The 14722-nt window shown below is 41.9% G+C and overlaps 1 protein-coding gene across 3 annotated transcripts in view; it reads left to right on the top strand.

Annotated features, from left to right (window-relative positions):
* Positions 1 to 2104: 2104 nt before the first annotated feature.
* PRMT8 (protein arginine methyltransferase 8) overlaps positions 2105 to 14722 on the top strand; it is a 75559-nt gene continuing 62941 nt past the window's right edge. The window contains exon 1 of one of the 3 annotated variants that reach the window (XR_014580050.1): positions 2105 to 3097. Coding sequence is in view for 2 of the 3 variants with exons in the window: in XM_083825046.1 (XP_083681172.1) it covers positions 3023 to 3097 (75 nt within the window). In the remaining variant the exon portion in view is untranslated. The remainder of the gene's footprint in view (positions 3098 to 14722) is intronic. The other 2 variants (XM_083825046.1, XM_083825045.1) reach the window with 2 other exon arrangements.

Below are 14722 nucleotides of genomic sequence, written 5' to 3' on the forward strand. Positions count from 1 at the left end.
ACATAATATCTGAAGTGGAAGAAGGAAGGATCTATATCAAATCTCTGCCTGCTAGTTTTGCTAGTTGCTGAGTGCTTTTGAAAATCTGATGCTTCATTTAATTGACTAAAGAGCGATTGAGCTGAAACTAGAAATATAGACTCAGCTGTCAAAGAAAAATTGAAAACATGTCCTAGAGTTGTTTTGAGTAATCTAGTTCTTGTTCTCTATATAGAACACAGGTTTACTCTAAAAGGTTTTATTAAACTAATCTTAGCTATGTGTATTACCTGAAAATAAAGAAGACACTCTAAAAGGTTTTATTAAACTAACCTTAGCTATGTGTACTACCTGAAAATAGAGAAGATACATGAAAACTATGTAGGTCAGCCAAAATGCATGCTGACTAAAATTTCATGCACTTGCTAATTACCAGATATTCATGACATACCAGAAAAAAACAATATGAAAAAAAGGATTGCAGAGACTTTCATTTTTTATTTGCACTTTTTTTTTTCTTATCCCTCCATCTACAAATCAAAGTTAATTAATGAGAAAATGTTCCATAGCCCAAGACTAAGGGCAACTTTGGAATACTCTAAAATAGCTACCTATGAATTTTCATGTTTTGAAAGTTTTAAGACCTTCAAGAGCTCTACGAACGTCCCCTCAAAAACAGGGAAAATGCCCTGCTTCCACTTCTGTTGCCATTTGAACCTCATACAGAAAGAGTGTGAAATAAATTCCACTTTATAAATAAAAGAGTAGTGGGTGATTACTGAAAAAATTTAGCAACAGTATGTACCTAATGAAAGCTCTTGAGATGTTAGGATAAATTTGATCTGAAAGGAAAAGCAGGCTTCTGAACAACTGAATAATCAAATGGCTTTGTAAAATATCTTACAGAGGCCCAGTATGAAACTGTATGGCATGTGTCTCTAAAACATATTCTCATATTCGGAAACATTTCCATATAGTACCATTGTCCCCTACATGGCATGTTCTCATTGCCATTTGACATATCAGCATGTCACATACCTTCAGCTTCCCTGGGTTGCTTACTTCTATGTGATTTATTGCACATCCATGAAATCTGTTGCACACCTGCTGATCTGTGTTTACTCTGAACACAAATTTATCGAAGTCATTCAAGTAAAAGGGAGAAATTAGCTTATTTAATTTCTTTGCACCTAGTTCCTTATCTCCATGGGGTGGGAGAATATTTTTGCTCTCTGCTCCTTAATTTATGTTCTCTATCCCCATTCCTCCACCCCTGGAATATTTCAGCCTCCTGTGCACAGGTGCCTCCTGTGGTTCTGGCAGTAGCTGATGACATGTCAGTATTGTAGAGCTCAGCTGAGGATAAGCTGTAATTAAAAGACATTAAAATAGTGTGTAGGGGACAAAAAAGCAAAATCTATCACAATCTCTCACTGATGTAGCATCTGAGCAGGATACATGCTTAAAATAACACACAGAAAATAATCTTTCAAACCTTTTCTTCAGGTCTCTACTGACACCCCCAGAAGAAATGATTTCAAACTATTCAGAGAAAAGCAATCCTGCTCTAGTCCTTGAAATCCTACAAGCTACACACACCCACACACCTGCATTATTTCCTCACCTCCTCCGTATAAAAACAAAACAAAAACGTGAGAACAGTGGGCTGGAAATGGAGCTGCAGAACGTGAAGTTGGAAGGATTAATTATGTAACACACCCCCTCTCCCACCCATACCCACAGCAATACGAGTGAGGTGAACCTAATTCTCCCAACTGGAAACTCCGAACTAAAAAGGAGAAAGCGATGGAGGGGATGGAGGAACGACAGCTCGATAAACATGTCAACAAAATGAGTGGAACGTTGTGATGCATTGTCACGGAGGAAGATGGCATTAGGTAAAGACATCTAATAAATGAATAAATAAATAATCCAAGCTTACAAAACATCCTTAGCCCCAGCGAGACCTCTTCTTCCCCACCCCCCTCTCACCCTCCCTCCCACCCACCTTTTTCAGCGGTAGCTGCATCCAACCTGAAACTGTATTTTTACAATTCATGGTTATCCGATGGTGTGGATCTTGCTGAAAAATTCAAGTGAAACAGAAGATGGGTGCACATACAGGAGATTAAGATAAATTAAGAAACCAGGTTTGCTCCTTGGAGCAAAGAACTCGGAGGAAAGAAGCTGAAGTAGGCTTCTTCAACAGCCCTATAAGATCCTTGATGAGTGTCTTTGCAAAGAAAAGTATTGCTGATTTGAAAGATGAGACAGGATGGAAAATGTTGCATGCCTGTGTGAGAGGGAGACAACGTGGGTGTGCGTGGGTGCGTGCCTGTGTATGAGAGGGCGTAGGCAACGAGTGGGGGGAGCTTGAGATAATGCTTTTCTACAAAAGTCACGTGAGTGCAATTCCCAGAGAAGGGCACTGAGCATTTAACAAAAGTGGAAAGGGAGGAGAAAGACTGCTGTTTCAGAAGACATTAATGGAAAGACAGTGGCAAATACTGTGATCGTCTTTAAAGGAAGTTTCCTGGAGACCTAGAGAAAAAGAAGCCCAAAGAAGGAAACTAAAGGGCTATGATTTCCTTGTCCTGTTGCTTTGTCTCTGGCTCCCTCTGCCTCTGGAAGAATACCCACAGGACACAAAGATGCCCAGCTGGTCACTGCACGCCCAAGTTCGGTTTAGCTGGTGCTTCTCTCCTGTTTAGCCTGACTGCTTTCTCTGAAGGGAGGATTCGCAACCCGACAGCCCTTTAGTTTAACCTGAAGAGTGTGTGCCGCCTCTCTGATCATCTTAAGAGCCTACTAGAAGTGCAAGTGAGAGGAAAAGAGGAGAACTTGCAAGTGCCCAAGGAGCTCCTGATGCCAAAAGAAGACAAACATTCCTGTGGACGAAGCGGAAAGAACAGAGAAGACTGATTTATTGCTGCTTTCCGTAATATTTTTCTCCCTGTCCTTTGGCACACACAAGTGTCCGGAAATCTTTGAAAACATAAAACAAAACACCAACCCCGAAGCCCCAACCCCTTGGCTAGCTCTTATGGGAATGAAACACTCCTCCCGCTGCCTGCTCCTGAGGAGGAAAATGGCGGAGAACGCTGCCGAGAGCACTGAGGTAAGGACGCGAGGCAAAGCCCTGCACCCCAACTCCCCCACCCCCCGGGCTCCCTTAGCAGAAACAGCAGTAAGCGCAGATAAACTTTCCTGGATCGTTCGGCATGTCCCTGCCTCCGCTGTTCTGTGGTTTTCTGCATGTGCTCCCACCCTCCCGCTCCGTTCCCCCCTGGCAGAGAACTTTGCGCCCGGCTGGACTGTCTCGTCGCTCAGGCGGCTTCCCGGAAGCAGCTGCTCTACGGCTTCTTGCCGGGAGGCTCAGTGAGCGAGAGCGGGCTGGTTAGAGGAGAGGCTTTGCGTCGCTATGGGGAACGGAGAAGGAGGGGGGGCGGCGGTAAGGGAAAGGGGGCTGTTACTGTGTGTTTGAGGAGGCTGTCGTGGACAAAGAAGGTCTTTTTCTACAGCACCCTGGCCAGCTCCTAGTGTTTCTTTCGCCCGAGAGAATGCAGCGGTGGGGCAGGACTACTTGGGGGAGTTAAGGAAAATATATCTCTGCAGCACCCCAGATATCACCAAGTGCAACTGCCTGAGCAAAGAGCGGAGGGCAGGAAGAGCATTTCCCCTTGTGCCCGGCTCATCTGAGCTTTGCATTTCATTCGGGCCAAGGGGATATCCTGCGAGCTCTCCATTTTTTCTTCAAGAAATCAGCTGCCCCCCTCCCCCAAATAACGTTTGGTTCCCTCAACCTTTCCCATCTCAGCAACAGCCCTCATTTGCTTCCCTAGGGTTGTCTTGACCTGACTGAGTCTTCTCAAATGATACAGCGGTATGCAGTGTCTCAGCTCTGGGAAAGCAGAAGGATGCAGGATGCAATCCCAGTTTCTCTGGGAGCATGTGAGAAGGAGGCAGGCAAATGTGCTAATGCGTGCCAAACTCCCCGTTTCTATTAATAGACTGTGCCTAAGACTCCCACTGAACATTTAACGTATGGTTACGCGACATACAGCACAGCCATGTGCAGGCCCCCGAGGATATTGCACCCCAATCAACTTCAACGGCTTTGCCATTACATCCACAGGCAACACTGACCCTCCTTCCCATTGCCCTGCAGATAATAAAGAACAAAAGCACCGCTTCAGTATTAGTGAGAACATGACTTCCCCCTCATGCTTCTTTCCATGTCTCTGCCAAATGCCTCCTGCTTTCAATTAGTCCTCACAGTAGGTATCCTGCTCCCTCATGAATCCCATGTTACTCCTCCTAATAGGGCAATAGTGCTCCCTCTGCTAAGAAAGATGTGCTTGATGTTTATAAATATGCCTGCTTTGCCATGCCAGATGAAGACCAGAATTATCTTAAAGTAGTTTAATGTAAGCAGTAAATCAAAGAACATGCCTGTTACTGCATTACAACTCCATAGAGTACCGTTTGCAGAAGAAACATCTATGTAGCAAGAAGTCTAGCTGCACATCTGTAAACTGTCATAGTACTGACAGAATGTATTACATGAAATGACCCAGGATACTGGACCGTATTGCAGGGAGAAATATACAAGCATAACCAGTTCATTTTAAAGCCCCTATTCAGTGGAAATCATCTTTAGATAGTAGCAGACAAATAGGTGAGAGAAGCTTTTTAAATATTCCTCTTCTATTTCAGCTCTGTATTAGTACATTTTTGTTGTTTAAACAGCTTTGTTTTTCTGTTTGTGCAATGCTGTACACACTGCAATGTGCTGTTATGGAGAAGGCTTTCTTAGCGATAAGTTTCATTACAATGCTGCATACAGGACTATATTAAAATGCTGTGCTTCCTCTCCTCAGAGTATCCACCAGTGACAGATTTGTGAAATGAGAGTGAAAATGTTGTAGATTAGGCATCTTCTAATGTGCCTTAAAACCAGAAGTGTTATAACACGTGCCAAGATATTTCCTATTTTATTAATTTTCAGCTTAGTGATGTTAAGCTCTGTTTTGTTCTGAGAGGTCTTAGAAATGCTCCAGATAAAATATGCCAGGACCTTTGAAGCTCTTTCACTAGTCAAGCATCTATATTTAGCAAAGTCATATGATACCAGTTTGACCTTCAAACCTATATTTCTCTAACTTTCTTTTGAGGTTATCAAATGTTCTGTGACAGAAGGAATGCAGATCAAAGCACCTCACTTTTGGAGTTGTCGTGGTGTAGGAGAAAATTAGGAATTGGTATAAATTTGCTTCATTTGAAACCAGTTGGTTTTCCCTAATGTTCAGGTTCTGATACTCATTGAATTTCTGAAGTATTTTGTTGCCATGGTGACAGGCATGATTTGAAAAATGTCATCCAGAGAGAGATGAACAGTTAAAACACTTAACAAATGGTCAAAACGTCCCACTGGCAAATCATTCCAAAAAACATTATAGTTCTTATTCAGATTGATTTGAAGTTCCTAGTGAACATATGATACAAAGTCACAGTAAAATATATTGTTTTGTTGAAATCTACCACAACTAAAAGAATGTTAATCTTTTCAAGGTCGAATATGGCAAGTATACTGTTTCAGTAGTAGAACAGTTTACAAAAAATATGTTAAAACAGAGAACATGGACCCTGTATGAGAAACATTTTACTCTTTTGATTCCCCTCTGATAACCATCATGCTATCTTCTTAGCCCCAAAACCTTTAAGAGGTGATGACAGCAAATATAGACAAACGAAAACCAAAGCTACACTATGTCAATACTCACGATATTCTGCAAACAAGGACACAAGGTAGTAAAAAAGCAATATCTCAACAATAAACTTACTAGAGTAAGTTTACCTTGCTACCAGATTGTACAAACATCTACATTATAAGTATACCCACAGCTTTGTATCTTGATCCAAAGCCTAGTTAAGTGAATAGAAGTCTTCCCACAAGTGCAGATGGATATTGGATCAAGCTAAAAATAGTTCTGTAATTTTATTCAACAATTATGTAAGTGTGCTGATAACAGCCAGATATCAGTCTATCAGTCTGTCTGCCAGAGTTTTAACTGGAACAGTTTTTGCTTTTTTTCTTGTGTTTATAGGAGTCTAAGTGCTTTGTGGAATAGTAAATGTCAATGGAAATAAAACCTTCAAAAGTCCTTTGTGTTTAGAGCCTCAATGAAGGCAATAGGGGTCCCACTAATATAAAACTTGCTAAAATGGTTTCAGATAATGTTTTTCAGATTTCAAAGACTGCAAAATGAAAACAATTACTTAGAAAGTTTTTATTCCCCTAGGCCATCCCATGAACTTCAAGAGAACATTGTTCATTGGAACAAAAGCTGTAGAATCTCTCAGAAAAACAATATAAAAAATTAATCTATGTATCTTTAGTCAAGAAAGAAGGCTTGTATACATAAATCAGGTCTGTTTGCATAAATAAAGGTCCAGAATTGGGTTCTCTACAGATAATCAAATGCATTCAGACAGAAAACAAAATAAAAGATAAATTGTTCTTTGTAGAACATACACATGAAGATTTCTCAAATGTCACAGTGCTGACCTGCCATGGATGTCAGTTTGTGGAGCTTTTTATATTAAATGTAAGTGGATATTCATGGAAGCCATATTAATAGTAGGCCTGATATCAGTGGTGGGAAAGAAATTAAAAGAAGTGAGATTTCCAAAGGAGATGTGTGCATGAGTGTGTCTGGTGAACTTGTGCCAGGTGAAAGGAATAGCAAAAAGTGCCAAGGTTTATGTACACATCCAAAAAATATACGCATCTACATGTAATAGGTTAGTTATTCACTTCAAAGTGGCAAACATTAATTTAAAAGTGGCAAAACTTAAATTCTAGGACCTGAAACTGGGATCATTTTGTAGAATGCACAGTGACTTCATAAGATGCAATTCTCATGCTGAAGACTTTGCAGTGTTGATAGAAAAGAAGTCTGTTGTACTGCAGAGAAAAGAGAGATTAGGCAATTTATCAATGGTAAAAAAATAGACTCCTCCTTGCAGGTCCTATTATATAAACCTTAGGTTCTGGTTAGAAAAAAAAATCTTTTGAAGATTTGAGTTAACAGACATAATGGACATGCTTCCCCATACATATGAGTGTAACTGTTACAGTATCGTGAGATTGTTTATGCACATTTCTCCAGCCAGTCCAGGTCCCCCTGAATGGCAACACATCTGAAGTGGTTTTATTAGACACTCTTCACAATTCTGTGTCATCTGCAAATTTGTTGAGGGTACACTCTGCCCCATCATCCAGGTCACCAGCAAATACGTTAAGCTGTATATGACCCAGTATTGACCCCTGGAGGTACATCACTAGTGACTGACCTCCAGCTGGACTCTTTTCTGCTGATCACTACCCACTGGGCATGGCTGTTAGACAGTTTTCAGTCCACCTCTTTATCCAGTTATTTAACCCATAGTTCATCAGCTTGTATATGGGAGACAGTGTCAAAAGTCAAGACAACATCCAGTGCTCTTCCCTTATCCACCAAGCCAGTTACCTCATCAGATGTAGAAAACTAGATCAGTTTTCTTAAGCTCAATTTCCCCTTTGTAATTCCATGCTGACTACTCATGGTCACCTTCATGTCTTTCATGTGGACATAATCCTGGAAGTGGTTTCCAAGATTATTTGCTCCATAAGCTTCCCAGGAATTGAGGTGGGGCTGACTGGCCTGTAGTTTCCTCAATCCTCCTTGCTCTTTTTGAACAATGAAAAGACATTTCTTTTTTTTCCAATCTTCAGGAATCTCTCCTGGTCAGCATGATCAAAGATTATAGAGTGGCTCTGCAATGACATTGACTGGCACCCTCAGCACATGCGAATACATCCTGTTAGACTTCTGGGATGTATGTATGTCTGATCAGTCTAAAACGTTCCCCAATCTGATCCTTCTCCAAGTGAGAATGAAGCTTCCTTGATCCAGGCTCCTGTGTTCTCTGTGACATGGGATTCCTGAAGGCTGATCTTACTAGAAATGACCGTGGTGAAGAACACACTGAGTACCTTGGTCTTTCCCATGTCCTTTGTCACCAGGGCTGCTTCCTCATTTAGTGTATTATAGCTTCCTTGAAATTCTCCATTGAAATTTGTTTTTACCAACTCCAGCACTGTCTCACAAATGGTTAATCAATGGTTAAGCTCAGAAATGATTGACTCAACATATTGTGTAATGAGAATGATATTTCATTGATCATTATCCAGCAAAGCCAATTGAGTCAGAAAACATAACACACCTTATGTATTTTGGAGAGTTTCTGCTTTTACCTCAAGGTTCAGCTCTTGAATGGCTTCCTTCCCTGTTTTTCAGTGTGCACCAATGGATGCTTTCCTCATGCTTTTCCCATTTTTTATGGGGAATTCTTAAGTACCCTGTATTCAGTTCTCATCTCTTTTCATTCTCTATTAGCAGAAGGTCAGGATGGGCTAATCTCTCACAGAAGCTTGGAAGTATTTCATAGACCTGACTGGAAGTACATCTGTTCAAAACAGATGCCCTTCCACAACATGTGATAAGTAAGCATCTGGAAAAGGGAATGTCTGTAGTTTAGCCATCTGACAGTGTGTATATCTGACTATAAAACATGACGTGGCACCATCACCTGCCACATAGTTATGACAATGCTTCAGAAGCAATTTATCTGGAATCAGCATAGTCCTTTCCATGTTTAAAAACTCGCAGAGGAAAGGGCAGCAGGAAATGGATCCAGTTCATGGACTGGGCAATACTTACTCCTAATTTATATTTCATAAATGCCTCCTCTTCTTCATAACAAAAAATCAGTCACCACCTCATTGGTGTTGATTTATAGTGGCTCCAACTAAAATTTAGGTGTCTGTTTCTGACTTTTATGTGGCAATATTTAGCCATCATCTTAGCTTTAACTTAGATTTAAAAATATAACTTTTTTTCTCAAGCCCTTCCTGTTTCCTCTTTTTGTGATCACGATGGACAATACATTTCTTCTGCCTAACAGGCCTTTGGTATATGCATTGCATTCAAATCAGATCTCTTTAAGGGTGTTCATTTTGAAACCACGTTAGTTTTATTGACACAAGTGGAGAAGTATCATCCAGACACTGCTAGGTTTACTTTATAAAAAGAGAGAGACTCTGATAGTGAAAACTTTTCATGCACTCTCGTTGCCTTGCACACACACATATTGTTTTCTAAGATCCATCCCAATCACCTCTCCAATGAGTAGAACCAGAGGAAATGGAACACTACTTCCCATCAGTCTCAGTATCAGGATCTTGAGCAGCAGCTCAGCATCAACTCACCACAGTTCCACCTCATGCACCTTCTCACCTTCATATTTGATCACAGTCAAATTGTCCTTGCTGAACCTGATGCATATAATCTTGATTCTGTCATCTACTCTGAATATTACTGTGAAGATCATTTTCCTAGCTTTTTTAAACTACATTACTATTCTATTAAGAGAATTTTTATTTAAGCAGATGAACCCTAAAGGAGATAAGTATAGATAAGGATTTCAAGCAAAGAAGGTGCTATTATTTATTACTATCTGATTTTCACAAAAATGTGAAACTTTTCTTCTAATTTTTTTTTTAAACAGAAGGTGTGCTGTCATGTAGCCTCAAGTTAATTATTTTGTTAAAGAAAAAAAAAATCTCTGTGCCATCTTCCTATATGATAGGTCTGTTCTTTTCTCAAAAGAGAGCCAACAGTGCTTCTCATTAAACTCATAAAACATGTCTTTGTTCCCTTGTAAGTTGGAAGGCAGCAGTGTTTTTGCTTGCAAGACATTTTTTCAGCAGATAGAGTTGAGTATTCTAAGACCTCAAAACAGGTTTACCCTGATGTAAGTGCACCTGTTTCAGCAGAGAGAGATCTTGACAAATTAGAGGGCTGGGCAATCACCAACTACATGAAGTTTTACAAGAGCAACAGGGAGGGGACGTCCCTGGATATATGTGCAGACTGGGTGACAAGGGGCTGGAGAAAGCCCCTGTGGAAACCTGTGGAAAGGGCTCTGGGGCTTTTGGTTGATGGCAAGCTGATTATGAGTCAACAGTGGGCCCTGGCAGCCAGAAGGGCCTACCGTATCTGGGGGTGCATCAGGCACAGCATTGATAGCCAGTCAAGGGACACAATTGTTCTGCTCTACACTGCACTGGTGTGGCCTCACATTGAGTACTGTGTTCAGGTTTGGGTGTCACAATATAAGAAGAACTTAAAACTATTAGAGAGTGTCCAAAGGTAGGCTACAAAGATGGTGAGGGTCTAGAGGGCTAGACGTATGAAGAATGACTAAATTCACTTGGTTTTTCACCAGCCTAGAGAAGAGGAGACTGAGGGGACACCTCATGGGGACCTACAGCTTCCTCATTAGGGGAAGCAGAGGTACAGGCGCTGATCTCCTGTCTGGTGACCAGCAATAGGATACCAGGAAATGGCATGAAGCTGCATCAGGGGAGGTTCAGGCTAGATGTTAGGAAAAGGTTCTTCACTGAGAAGGTGGTTGAGCAATGGAACAGGCTCCCCAGCAAAGTGGTCACAGCACTAGGCCTACTGGAATTCAAGAAGCACTTGGACAACACTCTCGAAAATATAGTTTGTTTTTTTGGATGGTCCTCTGTGGAGCTCGGAGTTGGGCTCGATCCTTGTGGGTCCCTTCCAACTCAGGATATTCTACAATTCTGTGATTCATACAGTCAAAAACAGCTCATATTTGTATATAATGACTGTATTAAAAAAGATGAATGTCAAGTGATTTTGCTCAAGAATTGAGGGTTGATCATTACATGATTGTATGAAATGTTAGGAGCATATTTTCTCTTATCCCTTTCTTAACTATGTTTAAAAGATGGGTGTGGAATAACAAAAGCTTATTCACAAAGCCGTACAAGCTTAGTTTTTATCATCATGGTTATCACCAACTGCTTTTGAAATAAAATATGTAGCTACCTTTTTAACAGGTGCAGTTCAGATCCTACTGGAGTTGAACATATATTGATGAAGATTTTTGAACACTTTAACACTTAGTTACAAAAGATGAGGAAAAGGCTGAGGTGCTCAGTGCTTTCTTTGCCTCAGTCTTTAGCGGCAAGACTGGTTGTTCTCTGGATACCTGGTACCCTGAGCTGGTGGAAGGGGATGGGGAGCAGGATGTGGCCCTCGCTATCCATGAGGAAATGGTTGGCGACCTGCTACGACACTTGGATGTACGCAAGTCGATGGGGCCGGATGGGATCCACCCAAGGGTACTGAGCGAACTGGCGGAGGAGCTGGCCAAGCCGCTTTCCATTATTTATCGGCAGTCCTGGCTATCAGGGGAGGTTCCAGTCGACTGGCGGCTAGCAAACGTGACGCCCATCTACAAGAAGGGCCAGAGGGTAGACCCGGGGAACTATAGGCCTGTTAGTTTGACCTCAGTGCCAGGGAAGCTCATGGAGCAGATTATCTTGAGGGTCATCACGCGGCACTTGCAGGGCAACCAGGAGATCAGGCCCAGTCAGCATGGATTTATGAAAGGCAGGTCCTGCTTGACGAACCTGATCTCCTTCTATGACCAAGTGACGCGCTTGGTGGATGAGGGGAAGGCTGTGGATGTGGTCTACCTTGACTTCAGTAAGGCTTTTGACACCGTTTCCCACAACATTCTCCTCGAGAAACTGGCTGCTCGTGGCTTGGACTGGCGTACACTTTGTTGGGTTAAAAACTGGCTGGATGGCCGGGCCCAAAGAGTTGTGGTGAATGGAGCCAAATCCAGTTGGAGGCCGGTTACTAGCGGAGTCCCCCAGGGCTCAGTGCTGGGGCCGGTCCTCTTTAATATCCTTATCGATGACCTGGATGAGGGGATCGAGTGCACCCTCAGTAAGTTTGCAGATGACACCAAGTTAGGTGCGTGTGTCGATCTGCTCGAGGGCAGGAAGGCTCTGCAGGAGGATCTGGATAGGCTGGAGCGATGGGCTGAGGTCAACTGTATGAAGTTCAACAAGGCCAAGTGCCGGGTCCTGCACCTGGGGCGTAACAACCCCAAGCAGCGCTACAGGCTGGGAGATGAGTGGCTGGAAAGCTGCCTGGCAGAGAAGGACCTGGGAGTACTGGTTGGTAGTCGGCTGAATATGAGCCAGCAGTGTGCTCAGGTGGCCAAGAAGGCCAACAGCATCCTGGCTTGCATAAGAAGCAGTGTGGCCAGCAGGTCTAAGGAGGTGATTGTCCCCCTGTACTCGGCTCTGGTGAGACCTCACCTCAAGTACTGTGTTCAGTTTTGGGCCCCTCGCTACAAGAAGGACATGGAGGTGCTCGAGAGAGTCCAGAGAAGGGCAACGAAGCTGGTGAGGGGTCTGGAGAACAAGTCTTACGAGGAGCGGCTGAGGGAGCTGGGGTTGTTTAGCCTGGAGAAGAGGAGGCTCAGGGGAGACCTCATCGCTCTCTATAGGTACCTTAAAGGAGGCTGTAGCGAGGTGGGGGTTGGTCTATTCTCCCACGTGCCTGGTGACAGGACGAGGGGGAATGGGCTAAAGTTGCACCAGGGGATGTTTAGGTTGGATGTTAGGAAGAACTTCTTTACTGAAAGGGTTGTTAGGCATTGGAATGGGCTGCCCAGGGAGGTGGTTGAGTCGCCATCCCTGGAGGTCTTTAAAAGACGTTTAGATGTAGCCCTTAGTGATATGGTTTAGTGGAGGACTTGTTAGTGTTAGGGCAGAGGTTGGACTAGATGATCTTGGAGGTCTCTTCCAACCTAGACGATTCTGTGATTCTGTGATTCTGTAACAAGTGTTCTATTAATAATGAAAGAAATACTGAACACCCTGCTATGCTTCTGTGTGAAAGCAGCTCTCAGCATGATAATTTATTGTAGAATCCTATGAAGAGAGGCTGAGAGTGTTGGGATTGTTCAGCATGGAGAAGAGGAGCCTTAGAAGGGATCTTGTCAATGTCTATAAATACCTAAAGGGAGGGTGCAAAGAGGATGGAGCCAGTGGTGCCCAGTGGTAGGACAAGAGGCAATAGGCACAAACTGGAACATAAGAGGTTTGGTCTTAACATTGGGAAGCGCTTATTTACTGAGTGGGTGACAAGACACCAGAATGGTTGCCCAGAGAAGTAGTGGAATCTCCTTACTTGGAGATCTTCAGAATCCATCTGGATATGGTCCTGGGCAATCTGCTGTAGGAGTATCATTTCAGACTCTGACTATTAATGAACTGCCAAGATATCCAATCACATTGACACAACAGTTTCTACTCTAACAATATTTCAAAATAAGAAAGTTACTTTACTCATCATATAAAGACTAAAATGCAAATACAATACACAATGCTAGTTCAGGATCATCAAGGCTACGCTATTAATAATTGAATAACTGTCTTAGCATTGAGATCATTTGTCATTTCAGCCACACTTCAATATGTTTGCTTACAAAATTACTTATTGCATGTATGTCTTTATGTATGCATATATATATAGAAATGCACACACAAAGTTACATATTTACATAAATTCAAACTGCATGTTATGCCATAACTTTCATTTCTTTGCACAAAGTTGTAAGAGTTATAGAACTATGTCAGAGAAGACAATACTGAGCTGATGTGGACTGATATACTGAAGAATAACATCCTGTTTAAAGTCTGATATCACATCAAACATTTATATATTTCTCTGTTGATATTGTGATTAAGTAAATTAAAAACTGTAACTCTGTGTTTAAAAAGGCAGTCTCTCAGAAGAGTCCTAGCTTTTCATTCAATAACATCTTTTATATTCACTATCTTCCTTTGTAAATATATTCTGACAAAATTCAGTTTAGTTGTGGACAATACAGGAAGCCTTCCACTTCAAATTGAAATAACAAGCTCACATTTCAGGTACAATACTAGGAAAGCTCTAAAGTCAGTTTCAGACCAGTTAACTTGGTGATCTGTTAGGAATACAAACTCCCAATTCAGAAAAGGAACATTTGAAAATATTTGACTGTCAGTATAGATCACTTCCAAGTATTTATACCTTTGATTCATCCGTTAAATATAATTGGTCTTGTGTTCTTAAATTCTGAAACACCTACACATCTCACAGAGGTCTGAGAAGAAGACACTTAGCATACTTGCAAGTCAGATGATATGCAGTTTAATTACTCTCACAAAGGACATTGATTTTAACATTTTTTTCCAGGTAAAATACATTCAGAAATTTGTAGAAGTTCAATTCTCAAAAATATTTTTTCTTCAATACCTCTTCAGTAATTTAGGCATTGTTGTTATCATTGTTAGGGGATCCCGTTGTTTACCCTAGCAGAATGGATCTCCCCAGGCATCTGAAATTCATTCTAAGAGTCAACTCTTATTTAAAGCAGCAAGAATTTAATGGTACCTGTATATCAGCTCAAGCTGGGTGCCTCCAGGGAGGGACCTCACTTGAGTCTTTCCCTGAGATCTGTGCAATCTTTGTTTCATTTGCCGTAGTCAATCAATTCTTGACACATATATGTTATGTTCCTTCAGATTGGCTGTTCTTTGTTTCAGGGCAGGATGGTTTCTGTTATCTCTGGTGTCAGGCTCCTATCTGGCACCATCCTTAGTCAGCACATCCCCCCCTTCACTCATTGGCATCCACCCAGACCCACACACAATGTCACTCACCGTTGCTCAATCAACCAATATACCATGTTCAGGTTACGCAGAGTTCATGCTGCAGCCTAAGGCTTCACCAAATTTACTCTATTAATGTCAAGCTACTAA

Source organism: Anser anser (assembly GCF_964211835.1).
Source record: "Anser anser genome assembly, chromosome: 1".
Classification (NCBI taxonomy): domain Eukaryota; kingdom Metazoa; phylum Chordata; class Aves; order Anseriformes; family Anatidae; genus Anser; species Anser anser.